This window comes from Chinchilla lanigera, unplaced genomic scaffold, assembly GCF_000276665.1.
Source record: "Chinchilla lanigera isolate Chin_1 unplaced genomic scaffold, ChiLan1.0 scaffold00054, whole genome shotgun sequence".
Taxonomy (NCBI): Eukaryota; Metazoa; Chordata; class Mammalia; order Rodentia; family Chinchillidae; genus Chinchilla; species Chinchilla lanigera.
This window is the reverse complement of record NW_004955455.1, coordinates 4,336,284-4,356,974: the sequence shown is the minus strand read 5'-3', so window position 1 is coordinate 4,356,974 and position 20,691 is coordinate 4,336,284. Positions and strand designations below refer to the sequence as shown.

The following is a 20,691-nucleotide window of genomic DNA, read 5'->3' as shown; positions in this document are numbered from 1 at the left end:
AATATGGAAATCAGTATGGAGATTCCTCAAAAAACTAAAATTAGAGGTTCATTTAACCCAGCTATTCCCTTTGTGGTATTTTCTCAAGAGTTAAAAGCATTATACCACAGCGATATATGCACACTCATGTTTACAGCAGCACAATGTGTAACAGCTAAATTTTGGAAACAGCCCAGAATGCCCATCAATGGATGAATAGATAAAGAAAATATTGTTTTATATACAATTAAGTACAACCCTATCATAAAGAAAGATAAACTGGAGACATTTTTAGGTAAAATGATGCACCTTGAGAGCATACATTTAAATGAAAAAAACTGGACACACACGTTTAAATGTCACATTGTTTCTCTTGTGTGAGAAACCCAAGGGGTAAATAAGCACCAAAATGGGTGATAGATATTGGGAGTTAGATGCAAAGTGTCCAAATGGTAAGGGAAATGAGGGAGGGGAGGGAGGAAGAGAAGACAGGGAAAAAAGAAAATAGAAAGAAAAAACAGAAAAAAATGTTTCCATTTATAAATAAGGAGGGGAAGAAGGGTTGAAGGGAGAGAAGGGAATGGAGGAAAAAAATAAATCAAGATATGTTATATACAGGTACAAATTCCCTGTGATGAATGTGATCATTATGTATATCAAAAATGTAAGAATAAAATTACTTTTAAAAAACCCTTTTTTTCAGCCAGGCGTGGTGGCATATGCCTATACAGTGATCCCTCACCTATCACAGGAATTACGTTCCAGAGACCCCCAAGACAGGTGAAAACCCCCAAAATAGCAGCGTTATATTTATTTTATTATTTATATGTATTTTAAGGCTTTATAAACCCTTCCCACACTTCTATAAACCTCTCCCACTCTCTTATTAACCTTTCCCACACTCTTATAAACACTTCATATGCTCTTCAACACTTTCTACACTCTTAAACCTATGTAATTTTAACAACATGTAAATGCTACATGGGTACCCGATGTGAAGTGGCCAAGGACAGATGTTGAACATATGGGCACAGTGTGGGAGAGCAAACAGACCGATGCTGTGGTCACTGAGCCAATCAGTGCCCAGGATACAGAACATAGTGCTGTGGTTGGTCACCTTCGATTCTATCAGCCAATAGTGTGCCGTGTATAATCTCACGCTGGCAAACTTGCACAAGGGGTAATGGCTACGGCATTTCCATTGTGTACAGTTTGGTATTCATCTGCTGATGAAATATATACCATATTTCATTTTGATTTAATATCTTTTAGTATGTTTGAATTAATATTTTTAGAGTTTTAAATTTTTAGGAAAAATAATTAAAATCATAAATATTATATAAATACCTATATACTGCAAAATCTCGTGATATAGTGAAAACTCCACGTTACAGAATTAGATTTAAAAAAAAAAAAACCTGCAATACAGTGAAGCCACAATAAGTGAACCATGATATAGCAAGGGACGACTGTAATCTCAGCACTTGGGGGGGCCCTGTGGTAGGAGGATCACCATGAGTTGGAAGCCAGCCTATGTTACATAGTGAGTTCAAGGTCAGTCTGAACTACATAGTGATGTTGTCTCAGAAAAAACAAAAAAAAAACCTTTTTGGTTTCAATTTTATAACAGTATCTCTTTACTATGAATCATTGGTAAAAAGGCAATATAAATTATTGGATTGATATTTTGTAAACTTTCTATTTTAATTTAAAAATCTTATAACTTTAAAAGGTGTTTTTTTAAATCTCTGAGTTAGAGGTTACCAAGAGTAAAAAGATTTCAGCAAAGTCACGTAAAATACAGGAAAGGTGTAGAAAGTTCAGCACAAAAATTTTAAGTCTCAGAGACAGAAGTTCAGATGCTACCATGCTATCTTTTCCAGTTTGTCTGTAATGTTGCCTTAATCTCTTCCAATCAAAATATGATTCATTCATAAAATCACCCACTCAATTAAACCTTCCCATACAGTGCCAGTGGATCCTTTTCCTATAGCCTAAGAGCATGAACTTTGGGGTCCAAAGGCTGAAGATAGAATTCTGATCCTTTTACATACTCACTGTGCATGAAGCCTCGGGCTACTTTCTCCAGTTTCAGATTCCTCATTTATAAAATCGAGATAATGATATCTACCCCAGTAAAAGAGCTAGAATCATTAAAAGTAATACACACATAAAGCCCTGAGAACAGTGCTTAATATTGTTATTTAGGGTTACTTCTATCAATCATACACTCTCCGGTACTATTTCCCATAATATATAGGTACTATCTCTTTATCTACAGTTCTCAGTGGCAGAAACTATATTATATGTATCTTTGTTTTCCTCACAGTGCTTAGCAGGACATTATTCTCTTAATAGGAATTTTTAAAATAGCCAATGAATATTAACATGAAAGGGGTCTCAGAGGTCAGTGTAATTCAACCGTCTTACTAAATTTTCTTGTGCAACATCCTTAAATATTTATTCACTATAGGGAACTAAGTTTTTAACACATGCTTCTTTAGAAATATTCAAGATTCAACTATAGCAATATGGATACTTAAACACAGAGAAAGTATGTAAATAAAAAAATCACTAAAATTAAAAATGTGAAAAGATGGGACATTTCACAAAATTAATGTTAAGTTTAACAATAAAAATAAAATTTTACATATCATGATTAAGAACATACAAATAAGTATATCTACCAAAAAATACTGGAGAGGATGGGACATATAAAATGAAAATACTATTGACAAAATGATAGGACAGTTGAAAAATTTGCATTACATTTTAAATTATCTTAATGGTATTACAATATTGCACTTTAAAAGTTCATTTTTCTAGGGGTTGGAGTGCAGCTCAGTGGCAGAGCATGTGCTTAACAGTATGAGGCCCTAAGTTTAATCCCCAGCACCAAAAAAACAAAAAAAAAGTTCTTTCTATTGAACCAAAATCAACCTCTTCCTACAATTGTAATTTTTACCTACTGGTTCTCTTTCTGTCTCTTAGAATTATATGAAATAAATCAACTTGATATATTTGAAAGTTTTAGTGCCCTCCTTCTCTGGCTCTCCGGAAGATGGACCATAGAGGCAATGATGACATCAGAGGAAGCCAGCTAGACTCAGTTCTTAACTAACAAGAAAGCAGTGATAACAGCCCAAATCAGCACAGTATCAATATGGCCAGAATTGAACAATATTTCAAAAGCAGAACAGATAGAAATGGTAGCCAAAAAGATGTGGGAAATAAGGAGAAAATAGGAGTTGAACACATACCTGGTCAGGTTATTTGGGAAAGTGATGATATTCTATCAAGATAAAGAATGTAAAAGGAAAACAGCATATTTGATTATTATATGAAATTCTATTTGAGGATAAGTTTAAGGTAGCAACAGAATATACATATTTATATATTGCTGCAATATGAAGTCAGTGAGACAAAACCATTCCAGAGAAATAGAAGAAGGCAAAAAATTAAAGAACACATGAATGAAATAGAAAACAAAAACAATTAGAAGTAATCAGAATAATCAAAAGATGACTTTTTGAAGACTAATACAAATATTGTATTTTGGCAAATATAACTTTAAAAACCAAATAGTACACAAATAATTAGCACCAGATATGAAAGAGGAAAATTATTACAGGTACAGAGATTTTTTTTAAATTATGAGGTCTTATGAATAACATCATACTGAAATATACGAATAGCTAAAAGTGAAGGAGAGAAAGGGCAGGTATTTATATTTTTTGGTATGAAGTTATTCATGGGAGTTTTTTTGTGTCTTGTTTTATTTCCCAGCGTTGAGGATTGAACCCAGGGCCTCACTATGCTAAGCATGCATTCTACCACTGACTACACCCCTAGCCTAGAAGTTTTTCTTATAATTAAAAGCAAACAATATTCATCCGTTTTGGTAGTTAATTTCCCCCTTTTAGAGGAAAACATAGAAAGTACATCTCTGTAAATTTTGGAGTAAACCAAAATTTCTTAAGTAGTAACCCAAACTGCTGAATATAGCTGAAAAGATCAGTAAATTAAACTATATTAGAATTAAGAACTATTGTTCATAAAGCATCTCATTAATAGAGTAAAAGGCAAGTGATAAGGTTGAAGCTATGTGCTATCCATGTATCTGACAAAGGACGAATAAGCAGAGCATAAGCGCAAAACTCCTACAAATGGGAGCTGGAGATATAGCTCAGTGGCACAGTGCCTGCCTGGCAAAGGTAAGGTCCTGAGTTCAGTTCCAGTACCAAGAAACAAAAAACCAAAAGCAAAAACAAACTCCTAAAAAATCAGATAGTTCAATAGAAAAAATGGCCGATAATTTGAGTAGATAACTTCACAAAAGGAAATATTCAACATGAACTGTAATCATATGAAAAGGTACTCATTAGTCATTAGAGAAACACAAATTAAAACTAAAATGACATACTGCACACCCACAGGAATGGCTAAAATTTTAAAAGATGAAAAATGCCAAGAACTGGTCAGGTGAGAACATGAAGCAATCACAACTCTCATATATTGTTGATAGGAATGTAAATTGGCACAACTCTTTAGAAACTCTTTTGTGGTATATATTAAAGCTAAATCTACATGCAACCCTTTTGTCAAGAAATTCTATTCTTAGTGATTCCATTCCCACCAGAAATATTCACATATTTCATTAAACCCACGTTACAGAATGTTCAGAGTTGTACTGTCCATAATAGCTGAAAACTGGAAATTACTCAAATATACATCAACAATAGAATGGATACATTGTGAGAATGGTCTACAACAATATGGAAAAATATCCTGTAATGCTTATTGAAAAGATAGCCTATATTCTACTATTCCACATCCATAAGATGAACATGGGAAAATAAACAATGCTAGCAGTTGGATTGGTGACAGTCTCGCTGAACAGAATAGTTACTGCAAAGTAAAATTAGATCTCTGGGGAAGCTGGTAGTATTCTTTGTTTGGATCTGATTGCTAATACCACATGTTTATCCAGTAGGGTGGGAACAGGGTGTGGCAAGATACCCAGGGAACACAATTTAAGAGTGCTCTCATCTTGGGACCTGAAAGCCTCCTCAAAAAGAGGCTTCTTCTTGCTGCTAGACACTGATGCAAGTCTCTCGGTCCTTCTTTTCAATCCTGGCCTTCCTTCCAGCCATCACACCTCAGTGACAGGAGTCACTGGTGAGGAGGTAATATGCTATTTTTGACAACCCGCAGGCTGTAACTACTTGTTAGATCCTTCTTGCATATCTCTTGTCTTCCTGAGAAATCACTTCAAAGATACCACCATGTATTACAGCAGCCATTGATATTTTCCTACTAATCTATCCATAACTCTGCAATGTTTGTATTGTTCCTATCCAATTTTGTAAATGTCTATTATTATGTGTTTCCTACAACAACCATTGAGAAAAGTTAATGATTATTCAATAGGTCACTCATGTATAGCTCTATTTATTTTCTTTAGAAGCCACTTTGAAGATACCAAAGTATAGTACAACAACTATTGATAATCTCCTACCTCTTTTGTCTGTAACTCACTATTATTTGTCTATGTGTTTTCCTGAGAAACTATCTTATAGATAACAATATGTAAAAAATAACCATTGATAATTTCCTACCACTTTTCTGTAATTTGGTAAGCCTGCCCTATTATTATGTTATCCTTCTTTTACTCTTTAAAATAAAAAAAATTTTTTTAAAAAGAGACTTCTTGTTTGCCTCCCCCTCCTTACAACCCTAGTGTTCAGTTTGTGAATATTTATTGAGCTACATCAATGATACATATATTTTCTGTGTGTATATTATACTTTAATTTTAAAATGTTAAAGGAGTCTGGTCTACCTCATTTTACAAATGAAAACAAACTCTTAAAAATCTAAATGTAAAAAGAAAAGATTTAAAACTTTTAAAATAAAATATAAGCTGGGTATGGTGGCATACACCCATAATCCTAGCATTTGGGAGGCGGAGGCAGGAGGATCACTGCAAGTTTGAGATCAGCCTGGGCTACAAAGTGAGCCCAAGGCCAGCCTGAACTGCATAGCAAGACTCTGACCTTAGGTAGAAAAGGGTTTCTTAAATATATACAAGAACATATTAAAGAAAAAGACTAGACTCCATTAAAATAAGAACTTATCTTTATCAAAAGACCTCTTAAAGGAAGTGAAAAGCCACAAACCTGTAAAAAATATTGCAACATAAATAAGTGAAAAAGAATGATTATTTAGGACATTTTTTAAAAATCTGAGGGATCTGGGGATATAGCTCAGTGGTACCGTGCCTGCCTGGCAAGTGCAGGGTCCTGAGTTTGATTCCGAATAAAAAAAAAAAAAAAAGTATGAGGAAAAAAATGAGTAAACCAACAGAAGAATGCATTAAAAACTTGAACAACTATTTTGTATACAAGAAAACCAGAATGGCCAATGAAAATATTCTTAAACTTCCCAATAATCAAATTAAAGTTATGTCATATTACCATTTCTTATATAGCAGACTTGCAGAAAACAAACTTATACAATAGTAAGTGTTGGTAAGAATGTAGGATACTCTCCTATACTGCTGGTGCACTATAAATAGATACAATTACTTTGGAAAAGTTTTGTGTTGCCTAATAAAATTGAAAATGTGTACACCTAGAACTCTCTGATATATTCATCCCAGACACTCTTTCACATGTATACCATTAATTGTTATAAATGTTTCTCACAAAAATAAAGACCTCTATAAAGAGGAGAATATTAGTTGGATTGGTGGCATATGCCTGAAATTTCAGTACTCAGGAGGCTGAGGGAGGAGGTTCACAAATTCAAGGCCAACCTGAACATCTTAGTGAGACCCCATCTTAAAATAAAAAAAGGATGGGAGTATAGCTCAGTGGTAGAGTGCCCCTGGATTCTATCTCCAGTACTGGAGGGCAAAAAGAATACAGCAGTGGAATAAAAAACAACAACCACACACAGTGGATGAATCTCAATTTTAATGATCCAGCAAGAGACTCAATGACAAAAAGAAGAACAAAGGAAGAATTATCATCAAAATCAGTAGATGGCTACCTTTAGATTAAAGTGGTGGTACAATGAAGAAAAAGGTAGCTTCTAGGTAGAGACAATGTTTTACTTCTTAGCCAAACTGAAGAGTATATAAATATTTTTTATTGTTATTTGTGTTGTACATATTACTTTTACATACTGTATGATACATGGTATATTTAAAAATAAAAGATTTTTAAGGCAATCAGGTAAAGATCCTATATGTGTATACAGGTGAATGAATATATATTATGTTCCATGAAGGAATAACAATAGGAATTCTTAGTGGGAAAATGTTACTAACACTTCACTAGATTTACTAAATTCTCCAATATGATTGGCTGGCAAGAGAGGAACTTGACTCACCTACAAGTTTACCATAAACTGTAGATCTTTATAGAGGCAGTTTCTACTAAATATATGCTTAGGAAGTATTATTGCATGCCTTATTTAATCTATCAATTGCACTCTCCCTTCTCAGGCTGCCTTGCTCACATTTCATTTGGCAGAAGAGAATGAAATTCTTAATCTTTTAAGGATAATAATCCAGTTTAAACATGTTTATTCTTTCCTTAACTTCTATTTTTTAGCCTATCTTAGCCACCTTCCTTAAATAGAACCAAAAGAAGAAAATTGTAGCAAAATCTAAAGCCATTTTTAAGTCTGACATTGTGAAATACTAATGAAAAAACCTCTTATTTGATTGGCTTTACCATTTATACTAATTGAATTAAAATTAGGCCCTCTCTTCAATGTATTAAACATAACACAGAATTAAAGATCCAGAAGGCACCTCCAGAAATTGTCAAGTACAGCCATTTCAAGTAGGACCCAGACTATCTCAGGCAAATAAGTTACCAACCTAATCTTAATATATCTCCTGAAAAAATTTTATAGCATCCTTTCCCACTTAGCAGTTTGAATTTATTTATTTATTTATTTGGTCCCAGACCCTTTTAATATATACCGCTAGCATATTACTAATATTACAGTAAATATTACTATGTAGGAAAGGCCAATTAATGATGAGATTTCCCCAGGCACAAGGGGGCCCTAGTAAGTAGCCAACTAACTCTTAAGTCTCTGTACCAACAGTAAAATAAAGAGCTCAGAGTACTGCCTGTTCAGCCCCAATAGTTGCAACCTCACCCGCCCACTGGCTTTCCCCAGTAATCTGATCTCAAAGCTTGTATCTCTTGACATCGTGAGAATTGATGATCACTTTGTTTCCACACTGACTTGGGTTAATCTATAAACTTTTTCTTTCCCAACCCCTTTCTACCCAATTACTCCAGCAATCAAGAGCTGAGCTGTACACTTCTATGGAGTATGAACAGACACCTAAATATTACACAGTCCTAAGAACCTGTTATTTGTAAAGGAAAAGAAGAAACCTCTAAATTTTGTAATTTATGGGTGACTTTAATAAAATAAATACATCAGGGAATCTTTTTTCCCTCTAGTCATGAACAATTTCATCTAACAACATATATTTATTTCTTGAAGACTATATTTTTAAACTAAAAATTCCTTGACATCAGGGACTAGTTCTGTTTCAGTGTTTATACCTGGCATGCTCCATTGGACTTTGTTACTGTGACATGACCTGTGTATGAACTGAAAGAATGTCAACTGTATTTAACTAAAGCAATGGAGGATCACTAAAACTTGGCCTTACTTGATTGTTGCTTTCCTCTTCCTCCTCATCACAGTCTAGGCCCTGATGAGCAATCTCAGTAGTGCTGTTCTCCAGAAAGAGATTATTCTCTAAATCAGCCACTCTGGAGGCCTCCGTTGTGACTTTCACTTTCATGCTATGAAAGCCCGTGGAGACCAATCCCACTTGCAGGTTGATGGGGTCTCCCGCAAACAGCAGGAAGTGTGAGTCCACTCCTTCTTTAAAACCAGGGGGTTGGTAGTCATGTGGGGTCACTGCAAAATGAAAATGGCAAAAAGCCATGAAAATTGTTTCCAATAGAACTGATCCAATTAATATTTCATAGTAGCAACAGATATCTTTTCTTTGGGAGGACAGGGTCTCTCTGTGTAGTTCAGACTGGCTTTCAACTCAATGTGTAGCCTAGGCTGGTTTCTAACTCAGCCTCCTGAGAGCTGGGATTACAGGTGTGTGCCACCATGCCTGGCTAAAGAAGGAATTTGGCTAAAAGGCACCACTTACCTTCCTTATAGTAATGGAGTTTCATAGTAAGTATAACATCATTAGGAAGGGGTCCAAGGTTTTGCATCAATATGTACAATTTACGAATCAGTAGAACACTGGCTTTCTTAATATCTTCACTGCTCGTCCCACTTTCAAAGCTTGTATTACTACTATAATCACATAGAAAAATTGCATACTTTATAATCATACACAATATTGACAATCTATTTTAAAAAGAATAAAAACCATTTAGCTATATGATAAAATAAATATAAATTAAATACCAGGATTTTTGAGACAATTTTTAGAACTAAATTAAGAGAGTGATTGTACTTTTCCAATTCATACACAAAGGATTTCTGTTCCCCTTGCTTTTAAAAATGACCTTTTAAAAAAATTTTGGTTTACAAATAACCACATGCCATAATAACGAGAACAATGGATTTGCAATTATGTGACCCAGCATCTATTATCAGCTCTGCAGTTAACTACCTGAATGACCTCAGTTAAATCATTTAGACACACTCTAAATTGGTCAGCCCATTTGTGAGATAAACTTACAGGCATTTCTATAGCACTCCAAGCATAAAATGACCTGCTAGCTCTGTGCCTATCCACCATCTAGTTATCTCTCAAAAACTTCCTCTCCTCACTCTTCTGTGGATCCCTGCTTTTCTTCTTGTCCACGTGGCAAAACATTCTCCACACCACTACCAAAATAATATTCCTGGGAAAACCTGTTCATATCACCTTTCAGTTTAAAATTCTCCTACTATATTCATCATCTTTCAAATACAAATACATCATCTTTCAAATACAAATATATGTACAATGTTTTTCATGTCCAGCCAATCCCTTACCTCCTTCACCTGCAGCTGCCACCTAGTTTCCTCTCAACCGTGTACATTTCTATATGGTGCTCACTTCATTTGTGTTGTGCTTTTCCACTTCTCTTCTAGACTTTCCCACTTCATCCTCCAGTACCTAACTCATATGCTTCTTCTTTATGGAAGCTTTGCTATCATCCCTGGACCAGATTTCCCTCCAGACTGTGAGTGGCTCTTTTATTCACAATACTGAGTTTGGTATTCAGGTACTCGGTAAATCTTTGTTGAATTAATGTGTAAACAAAAAGTTGGACTAAGTTACCTTCTAATTCTAAGCCATTCTTATTTCTCTCCAAAGTTTCCTTTTCCAATTAATCTCACATTTGAGTAGTTTTCAGGAGGAGCTTGACTGCGATGTGTTTGCACAGTGCATTGCACATAGTAAGCAGTATTGAAAAATAATCCTAAGTAGTTGAACTGTTGGGTTTTTTGCTAACTAATCTTTGGAGGCAGTGCGAATTCATAAACCAAGTACTTAATAAGTGAACACATTAGTTCCTCTATCAATTTCAAACAACTTAAAGTTTTGTCCACCAGGATTTAACCAGTTTGAACATACTTAACCAAAGTGAAGGGCTCTAAAGCCATGTAGCTCACAGAATCCTCCAGGATTCATCAGTAAAATTATATTCAGGACTTCCATTTAAATAAATGCTTAACTTTGGCTTCTAAGAAATTGAAATATGCACCTTCTCTCTTTAGTGTCTGAAAGATGTGACCGTTTCCATTTTACTGAAAACATGTATGAAATGTTCTATATAATCTGTAAAGTGCTATACAAATATTAGTTAACAATAGCTAATATTATTTTTTTGTTGTTGTTGTTTTTGTTTTCTTTCTGGTACCGGGAACCGAACTCACGACCTTGCGCTTGACAGGCAGGCGCTTTGCTGCTGAGCTAAATCCCCAGACCCAATAGCTAATATTATAATTCTCATTTCTGGTACTGACTTTTTCTTCACATTTGAAATAAGACAAAAAATAAGAAAGTGAGACTTAGAGAGAAATCCTCAGGTTCCCCACAGCTAATAGGAAAAGGGAGAATTTTGCCATACTTTTCTTTAGAGCTATTCTTTTGGGGCACATTCATCTCCATTCCTCAGAGCCTTCTTCTAACCAAGGTTTTCTATCACCACTGCATCTTCCATTTCTTTTCCATCCCATCAGAAATGCTTAGCTCTTTATATCTCCTAGCTGATCTGAAGCCAAAAGCTACTGAGAGAAGAATACATAAATGTTGTTCCTCAACAAATGTCCTGATCTGCAGCAGGGCCCTTCTGAAGCACAGGTCTTTGTCATTTCTAATTAACCCATTAGTGTATCTAAAACTTGGAGTTTTGACTTGATAGGAAAATATAGTGCTTTCTAGTCTTTTCCATACAGGGACATACATAGAAAATACTATTTATATGACATTGTGGGGCAAGTAGATGAGAATATTTGTGTATGTAGGCAAATAGTCCAAGGGCTTTATCTACCCCAGAGCTGGTCTGGCTGTACTGAAGGAAGAAAGATAAGTAGCTCAGCATAGCAACTGAGAAACTTTAAGTTAATGGCTAGACAGAGTTTTATGGTCTTCAATCAAAATGTGTACACAGAATTTCTAATACAATTTCTATTACTGTAATACTCATCTTTGCCTCTGTTCCCAGCAGCTTAATCCATAGATTTCAGAAATTCAAACAATTATCGTAGTCCCTTTTTATACTAGTGGAGTTTTGTAGGGTTTATGGATAAATAATAAAAACCAGTAAGACTTTTCTTTGGCCTACAGAAGCTTTTGTTTATCTTACTTCTATATATTTCTTATGTTCATTAAACAAGTAGATTCTACCTGTCAAAATCCATAGTGGCGCCTTCTTTTGTGTATTTGAATTTGAACTGGTATATCTCAGTAACATTCTAGAAAAACCAAAGAGAATAAAGAAATTAATTCTAAAAAAGAAATCCAGAATTTACCTGATAATAAGGAACATTGTATAACTACTACGCTTCTACATACTTGTTTGTCTCACAGCATTACATAATTCAGAATTAATATTTCCAGATATAAAGATAACTTAATATTCTTTGTGCTAAAAATGAGTTAGATGGCAAATAATACAATTATCATTAAGGCTGGAGAAACTAAGGCACAGTCAAGTACCCAACTAGGTAATTAACAATATAACCAGTTGAGAAAACATCTATTTATGTAATAAATATTTTATTGAATCTCTATTTTGTGGCAGGCACAAGTAGGGGTGAACAAAACAGGAAATATCCTTGTTTTTCTAGAATTTATAGTCTGGTCAGGGATAGTCAATAAGTAAGTAAAAAAATAAGAAAAATTCAAATAGTATGAGTGCTGTGAACAATATGAAATAGATGCTATGATAAAGTACATGAAGGGAAAAAATGCTGATTTGGTTTGCAAGGGCCAAGGAAGGCCTCCCTGAAGAAGTGATGCTTGAGCTGAGCCTCAGGAGGGACCAGTCATGTGCAGACCTGCGTGTGTAGCGCCCCAGGCAGAGGAAACAGAGGCTATGAAGTAGTAAGGGATGCCTCTTTTGAGATCCAAGAGGAGGCTAAGTGACCAGATACAGCAAGCAAGAGGGAAAATATCAGAGATGACTTTATAGGGGGTCATAGGGCCAAGGTAAGGGGTTTGGATTTTAGACCAAGTAAACTAGAAGTCTGTTGAAGGGTTTTAAATGAGAATCAGCTGCATTTTTCAAGCTCACCCTGACTACCTTGCAGTACTGATAGAAAACATGGAAACAATAAAAGAAGTTAGGAGGCTACTTCAGTAATCCAGAAAGATGATAAAGGCAATAGAAATTTTTTTTTAAATTAGAAAAAGAACAAGGATCTAAGTCTTGCTTTTTACCATATTGCACTAAAAACTAGATACTACTGCTACTTGCTCTCCTCGCTGTTAAGAAAGCTGGAAATAAAGAGGGACAAATTTCCTCATGAGAGACATATCCATTTAAAATAAAACGTTTATACTAGATGAAGCAAACAGACCCAGATATATTATACAACCTGTTCACAGAGCTGGAGATGGTACTGTAGGCAGGTAAAGGGTATGAGTTTTAGTCAGAACTCGCACACACGCGCACACACCCACCTCGTTCCTCTGGTTCAGTATTTGATCCATGACAGGAATGAGGATGTTATATTTATCATAAAAAGTCTCAATGTTTCTGTTACTTTAAGATTTGATCCCAGGGGCTGGGGATATAGCTTAGCGACACGGTATCTGCCTGGCAAGTGCAAGGTCCTGAGTTTGAGTTCCAGTACCAAAAAAAGAAAAAAGATTTGATCTCCCAGCCCTACTGATCTTGTACCTCAACGTACAATTTAATCATAGGTGATGCGGTCCTGGAAGAACTGGCTCACGCTGCTTAAACTCAGGAGACTGATTTGCAATGGAGTTAATTTTAAAAGAGAAAAATATTTTTCTAACTTGTCAGTCTATTTGAGAAATCAAATGAAGTTCAGATTTGCTGCTCATAGTTGCTTTGCAAATACAGTATGAGAGACGGGTAAGATCAGAGGTACCTACAGCTGCCTAACAACAGGTGCACTCCAGACAAGCTAGATACATAGTACCCTCTCTTAGTCAGTGCTGAGTATAATTGTTTTGTCAATCAAACAATGTCTATTCTTCGTGCCTGTCCTTTTTTCTCAGTGAATTCTGTTTCTTGATGCTATGAGCGTACATTTTTTTTTTAAAAAAGATACCTTTTAGCAGTTGGTAATTTTACTTCATCATTTGATCCCTGATATAACTAGTAAAAAAGTTATGTTTACAACTGTTTTATGGATCTTAATTCTTAGTAACTTTAAACTGACTGATGTTATCAAAGAAGGCATATTTATAGGAGACACCAGTGTGCTCTTTATAGCTCATATGATGTTCTCTCACTTTTCAGGCTGTGTTACCTAACAAAGATGAGCCTTTAAGCTGTACATTAATGGTTCCTATCAACCATGCTGAGTTTATTCACATAGACCAAGGCAGCAGAAGCATGTGCCGCCTTTCCTTTTCCTTCCATATTCCAAAGCACTGACAAAACTTTTCAGATATATCTCCAGAACAAATTGCAAGTCCATTGGGTATTCATTATTGTATAGTCAAGAGTTTGGGAAAATACAAATCAGACTATATCACTCCTTTGCTTCACAGACCCTCCACGGCTGTCCTTAGAATAAAATCTAAGAGTCCCTTTGGTCCACAAGGCCCTACTCATCTATCCCTTGCCTACCTCTCCTGACACTTTCCTTCCCACTTACTAAGTGCCAAGTTCATAATACTTCTTCTTTCCATAAACATTCAAAATTCCTTCCTGTCTTAGGGCACTTGTACAGCTATACTCTGGAACATATTATCTCAGGTTGATGATAACAATGATAACACTGAAGTACTCCCTTAAGTGCATTATATCAATTCATTTTTTTTGTTTAACCAACACTCCAAAGTACTATTATTATTCTCATTGTTGTTGAAATTAGTAAGTGGTATTAATAAGATTTAAGTCTTATAACGTTAACTATAGTGTTATTCTGCCTGTCACATGTCATGCCTTTCCCAGGTCTGAAAGACTGACTCTTGCTGGTCATTCAATCTCAGTTCAATCAGTCGCAATGCAGGGAGGCTGTCTATGGACTGCCAGTCTAACAGTCATCTAGTCCCTCCTCCATTCTCTACCTCAGCGCTGACAAGCATACTACCTTTTAAAAGTTTTCTTCATAGCTGTATGACTTTCTAGAATTTGTTTTTCTTTTATTCTTTCTTTCTTTCTTTCTTTCTTTCTTTCTTTCTTTCTTTCTTTCTTTCTTTTCTTTCTTATTGTTTATTCTCCCTCATAAGAATTTAAACTTCTAGAGGCCAGGAACCTTGTCTAACCCTAAAATTAACTCCTGTACTTATATACCTTGAATAGTTCTAAGCACATAAAAAGAACCTGATTAGTATTTCCTGAGAGAATATTCAGCCAAGACTTTTTTTAAAAAGTCTCTAAAAGCATGCTATGCCTAGAAACAGGGACTCCTATGGTTCAGCTCTTGAAGAAGGTTATAAAAAGGGGGTGTTCACCACCTCCAAATAAGCACAAAAGAATAGATGATGAAATGGTAAGATTTATATCCTCATGATATTCACAGATAAAGTAATTCTTTTGTTTGTTTGTTGTTTTTTTCCGGTACCGGGAATCAAACTCATGACCTTGTGCTTGCCAGGCAGGCACTGTGCCACTGAGCTAAATCCCCCAGCCCCTAATTCTTTAAACTCTATCAACAATACAGTTTTTCTTTAATATATTAACATTTGGATAACACATCTTACTAATACCCACCACACACTTTGCAGTGTGTGTCTGTATAATAACTTACTATCACTCATCATTACTTTAGCTGCTTTTGTCAGTTCATCTCTTTCAAGAGAGAGCAACCAGAACAAGACTTCCAGTGCAAAAGCACCACAATTTTGTGCAATGCGCAAGACTCTCTTGACCTCTGAACTAGGAAAGCAGATGTTCTCAACTGCTGTTCCATAATATACCAAGCAAGACTGCTGCTATGGTAGGGGTAAAAGGAATCAAGATGGGTTATGTACATGTACCAATTTCCCACAATGAATATAATCATTATGTGCTGCAAATGTGTACTAATAAAAATTAAAATTTGAAAGAAGAAGAGTGCTGCGAATTTTAATCCTAGTGCAAAGTATATTTTTACTTCAGGTAAATATAAACATTGTTATTGTTTGTGCAGTTTTGTTTAGGGAAGGATATACTTCTAGGGCTATGACTCAAGTGTTTGGCAAAATATCAGATAAATGTCAAAGACTATGTTTATGTGAGAACGTTGCTTTGTGAGTACATAAGAGAATGTGATCAGGGACTAAACAGATATATCAGTGACTTAATGCTAAACAGCAACCACAAAACAGTGTAACCTTGTGGATGCTTTCAGGCAGTATAAACACTGATATACCATAGTAGATTTACATTGTAAATACTGTCGAATTTATTGTTCTTTTGAGTTAATGCCCTCAAAATGCTGCCAAATTTTTTGGTAATCAAAAGCATGGCATAAACATCAGCGAGTTTGGGCTCACTACTGCAGGGAACAATCTAAAATATTCAAAATATTTTTCTCAGGTCATAAATGATAGCTCAGAAGTTACCATATCACGTTTTCATTTTCTAAGCTCATTATTATATATGCCAGTATCAGGCTCATTTAACAGTTTTCTTCCCACTCTGTAAGATTTTTGTGTAATTAAGCCTAAATTGCTCAGTATTTCACTACCCCAAAACCACTTTCAAAGTAGGAGTTTTTCATGCATAAGAAAACATAATAAACACTGCACCAAGAAAACAGTCAACTTACCAGGAAATTTTAGTTTAAGACATTTACCCTCTAATCTTTAGAGAAAGGGTATCTTGAAACTAAACATGAGACAGAGACATAGAGAGGTAAACTAGTTTCGGCACTGGGGGATTGCTGCGCGCCTGTACGCAGCAGTTTCCTCCCTGCTTGCCTGCACGGCTAGCTATAGTCTTGCAAACAGGATACGAAGTGCTAAAGGCAATTTAGTGTCTTTTGCTAACAATTTAGTCTTAAACCCCACCACCTGAAATAAATCCATTGGCTTGGAGAAGGAAGACTGAAAGAAAAAAGGAAAAAAAAAGCCAGGAGGAAAACAGTGAGAACAGAGGACTTTTTTGAGCTCTGTACCACAGCCACAGAAGCCATTCAAAATGGCACAAGTAAACTATTAGGTGTCCAGGACTAGAATTCTAACTGTGGACATAGAAAACAAGAGAAGACCTTTGTCCTCAGCAATTCACAATCTGCTTGGGAAATAAAGTAATCTACGTGAATCACTTGAGAGTGTTAAGTTGTGGGGGGTCTGCTGGAACAGGAATTAAAATATGAAGAAGTGTAGTGTAGACAGACTAGCTAAAAAGACGTTGATTTAAGATTTGAATATAAGTTGCCATTGGAGGAGAGTAGGATTCACTATACAAGGGGAAAATCTACAGAGAGAGAGAGACAGAGAGAGAGAGACAGAGAGGAGAGAGAAGAAATAAAACTCTGAAAAATCTATGAGAAGGTCATAGTGAGCATAGTTGTCCTCTCCTGTGATCCTAGATACTTGGGAGGTTGAAGTAGGAAGGTCTCAAGTTTGAGGCCAGCCTGGACAACTTAGTGAGAATCTGTCTCAAAATAAAAAGTTGGGGAGAAGTAGCTCAATAGTAGAATGCTTGCCTAGCATGTGTGAACCTCTAGTACTCCTGTGTTCAATCTCTGGAACTACCAAAAAAGAAAAAAAGGTCAAGAGGGGAAATTATTTTTAAAAGCTTAGAATTATACCTTATCTCATTTATTTTCCCAAAAGGTCATAAACAGAAAAAATTCAGAATCAGTTACAATGAATAATAAAATATACATAAAATACATTTATACCTTAAGAGAGTCTTAATGTTAACACATTAGGTAAATAGGCTCCATTCTACTCAGTACTTTTTCTTCTAATACCCCTTAGCTAGTTTTTGGAAATTTCAAGAGAAAGCACTGGTCACATTTATAACCAAATAAAATGGAAGAACTCACTATGAGTTACTCTGTTCATGAGGTAATCTGGTAACATAATCTATAGCATCAACTCAGACAAAGACACTTCAACATAATACACATATACCACCTATATGTGTATCTTCTTACCTCAGGTTCCTTAGGATTTGTATATATCTGTTTAAGGGGAAAATAAATAGCATTCAATTTCTCAAATTCACTAGATTACTTCTTATGATGTATATTTTCCATATAAAGAGTTTAATTTGTGCTTTATTAATTGAGTATTTTGCTGACATATACTTCAAGCAGAGATAGGATAAGCTCTTATTTTGTGAACATGGAGTTTTTAGAACATTCCATTAACACAATATAAGCAAATTATAAGAAATATAAAGTATGTATAGTTATGGTGACTGAGTTATAAATAAATTGCAAATAAGTTGTTATGGTTTAATTTTTTTAAATAACTAGTATATCTAAGATCCTTAGTATCTTTTCACTTTCTTCTATTCTTAACTATATATACATCCTATTATATAGAGGGCCATGCAAAACTTCCCCAAAACCTATAAAATTAAAAAAAAAAACCCCACAACTTTGAGTCTGTAAAGTAGCTAAAGAAAGATAAAATACTGAGATCCCAACAGAAGCAAATGAAGCTGAGCCTAGTGGCACAGGCCTATAATACTAACTGTGGACATAGAAAACAAGAGACTTTTGTCCTCAGCAGTTCACAATCTGCTTGGGAAATAAAGTAATCAAATAAAGTGATTCAAGCTCTAAATAAATAAATTTTAAAAAATCAAGTTCAGCCTGAATAATTCAGCAATTTAGTGAGATCCAGTCTCAAAATTTAAAAAAAAATTTAAAAATGGGCTGAGGATGTAGCTCAACAAAAAGGCTTTAGGTTCCATGCATGATATCACAAAAAAAAATAAAATCAAAATGAATAAAATACAGACTTTTTATATTGGGGAAAGCACTCCACCACTGAGCTATATCCCTAGCTCTACATATATTTTTTTAAAAAAACTACAAATATCATAAGATGAAGGAAAGAAGGGAGATAATACTATTTAAATATTTCACTTGCCAAAAGTCAATGCAGTAGAGAAAGAGGCTTAGTCTTGCAGTGTATACTTACTATAAGTACTGCCATGTGTAGCTTCAAGAGAAAAAAATCTATTATTACTATACAGTCCCACTTATATTATTGTTATTTCCAATAGAGGCTAATTAAAATATTATTACAGAAAGGTTCCAAAGAATTGTGTAGAAAAAATATTATTCAGGAGGTCAGAAAGAGGGATAATAATTATTCATCCATTCATTCACTCATTCATTCCTCATTCATTCATTCAAATAATGCCTATTACTTAGGGCTCTGCTGGACAGAAAAAGTATACCAAGCAAAAGATACACAGAATAATATCCCTACTGTCAAAAAGTTGTATTCTAATTTTGGAGGCAAAAGATACACAGAATAATTCATTATTGCTAAAAATAAAATATACCACAAGTATATCTAAAGTGTTCCTTTTAAAGCTAATCTACTAAAGTAAAAATCTAAATCGATATGTCTATAAAACCCTCTCCTCTACATATACACTACTATAAAGAGTAATAGAATATATAGACATAGAAATATAATCAAACCTATGATAAATTTTTCAAAAACTTAGAATACAAATCAAAAAATTTTAGGTACATAATTTCACAACAAAGGATTAAGACTTTAGTGACACCATGTGGCTGTGTTGGTTACTGCACATAACTGATTTTAAATGCAGGCAATGAAACCCTAATTTATGCTTAGACTCACAGAATTAATAGCTCACAGATTTAAAATATATATATATATAGACATGGACACTGATCTCAGGAAACAAGAAGACTAACAGGGAACTATATTTTGACAAGCTTTCTAGGTAATTCACATACAAGCTAAAGTTTGAGAACCACCATAGTTTTTAATTATTAACATTTAATTCTCAAATAATCCTAAAAAGTAGGGTCTACTATTAACCCCCATTTTATATGTAGAGAAATTAAGGTACTAAGAGCTAGATTACTCGCCCCAAATCACACACGTATTAAGTGACAGAAGTAGGATTCACCCCCGCTGTCTGTGTGCCTAACGCTGAGCTCTTAACTATATTGCACTGTCCCTCACTGACCACCACCCAGGAAATGCTGCTAAATGAACGGCTGAGGGAGAGTGAATGAGCATTGTCTGGTATGCCAGAGATGCCCTGCTCCCTTGCTCAACCAGTCTAAATACTCAGGCCCTTCAAAGCTCAAACTCATTTTCTCTCAAAGATTTCCTTCATGTCCCTACTTATAACCTCTCCTTCTCCATACTTCCTATGATATATGATCAGTAGTTTTCTTTTGACATGTATTACTTCTAATGAAAGTTACGATTACTTGTATTTGTGGTGGGGGTAACAGTAAAAATATATCTGATGCTTTTATATAAAAATATTAACTGATATGAAAAAAATCAATAAAACCCAATATGGCACAGATAATGACTGCTCTGAAATTATCCAACTTAGCCCTGGAGCCAAGTTCCTGGTAACAGCCCTTGAACTAGGTATTAACCTTTAGTTGCTGGGCTTTGGAGACGTCCAGGGATAGCTCAAAAGAGACTCTGATGGAGTAAAGGGGAGGATGCTGGTGGGGTTTCACACAGGGCCTCAAGAAGATCTACCTGCTATTAGTACAGAAGAAATACCAGTATTTTACCAACAGGTAGTTAGGCGAGTGTGTAACCACTGATCATCAGCCCTGCTTATGAGTATTTATCTTCTACCATGCTCTATAGGTTTTTTCCCTCATCTGATTTATCTGTATATCCCTTGGTTTCCTAGGTCAGTATTGAATAAATCATAACTGTTCATTTTACTGTTCTGTGAAGAGAGGAAATGTATGAATCCACTAAATAATACAATGTAAGGCATGCTCACCTCAAGATTTCTTAAAGAAATAGGAATTGAAAAGTAAAAAGACACAGGGAAAATGGGGAAAAGTAGCGATAAGAATTTCATTTATACACATTTTG

At 35.0% G+C, this 20,691-nt stretch overlaps 1 protein-coding gene across 5 annotated transcripts in view; it reads right to left on the bottom strand.

The window, feature by feature from the left end:
* The window catches only part of Hormad2 (HORMA domain containing 2), a 153,536-nt gene that overhangs the window by 105,958 nt on the left and 26,887 nt on the right, over positions 1 to 20,691 (bottom strand). For 4 of the 5 annotated variants that reach the window (XM_005396242.2, XM_005396241.2, XM_005396240.2 and 1 more), the window contains exons 6-10: positions 18,772 to 18,792; positions 17,775 to 17,801; positions 11,890 to 11,957; positions 9,187 to 9,338; positions 8,686 to 8,939 (exon numbers count right to left, since the gene is read on the bottom strand). In XM_005396242.2, coding sequence (XP_005396299.1) covers positions 8,686 to 8,939; positions 9,187 to 9,338; positions 11,890 to 11,957; positions 17,775 to 17,801; positions 18,772 to 18,792 — 522 coding nt within the window. Of the gene's footprint in view, positions 1 to 6,937; positions 8,940 to 9,186; positions 9,339 to 11,889; positions 11,958 to 17,774; positions 17,802 to 18,771; positions 18,793 to 20,691 lie in introns of those variants that run through there. The other variant, XM_013520487.1, reaches the window with a different exon arrangement.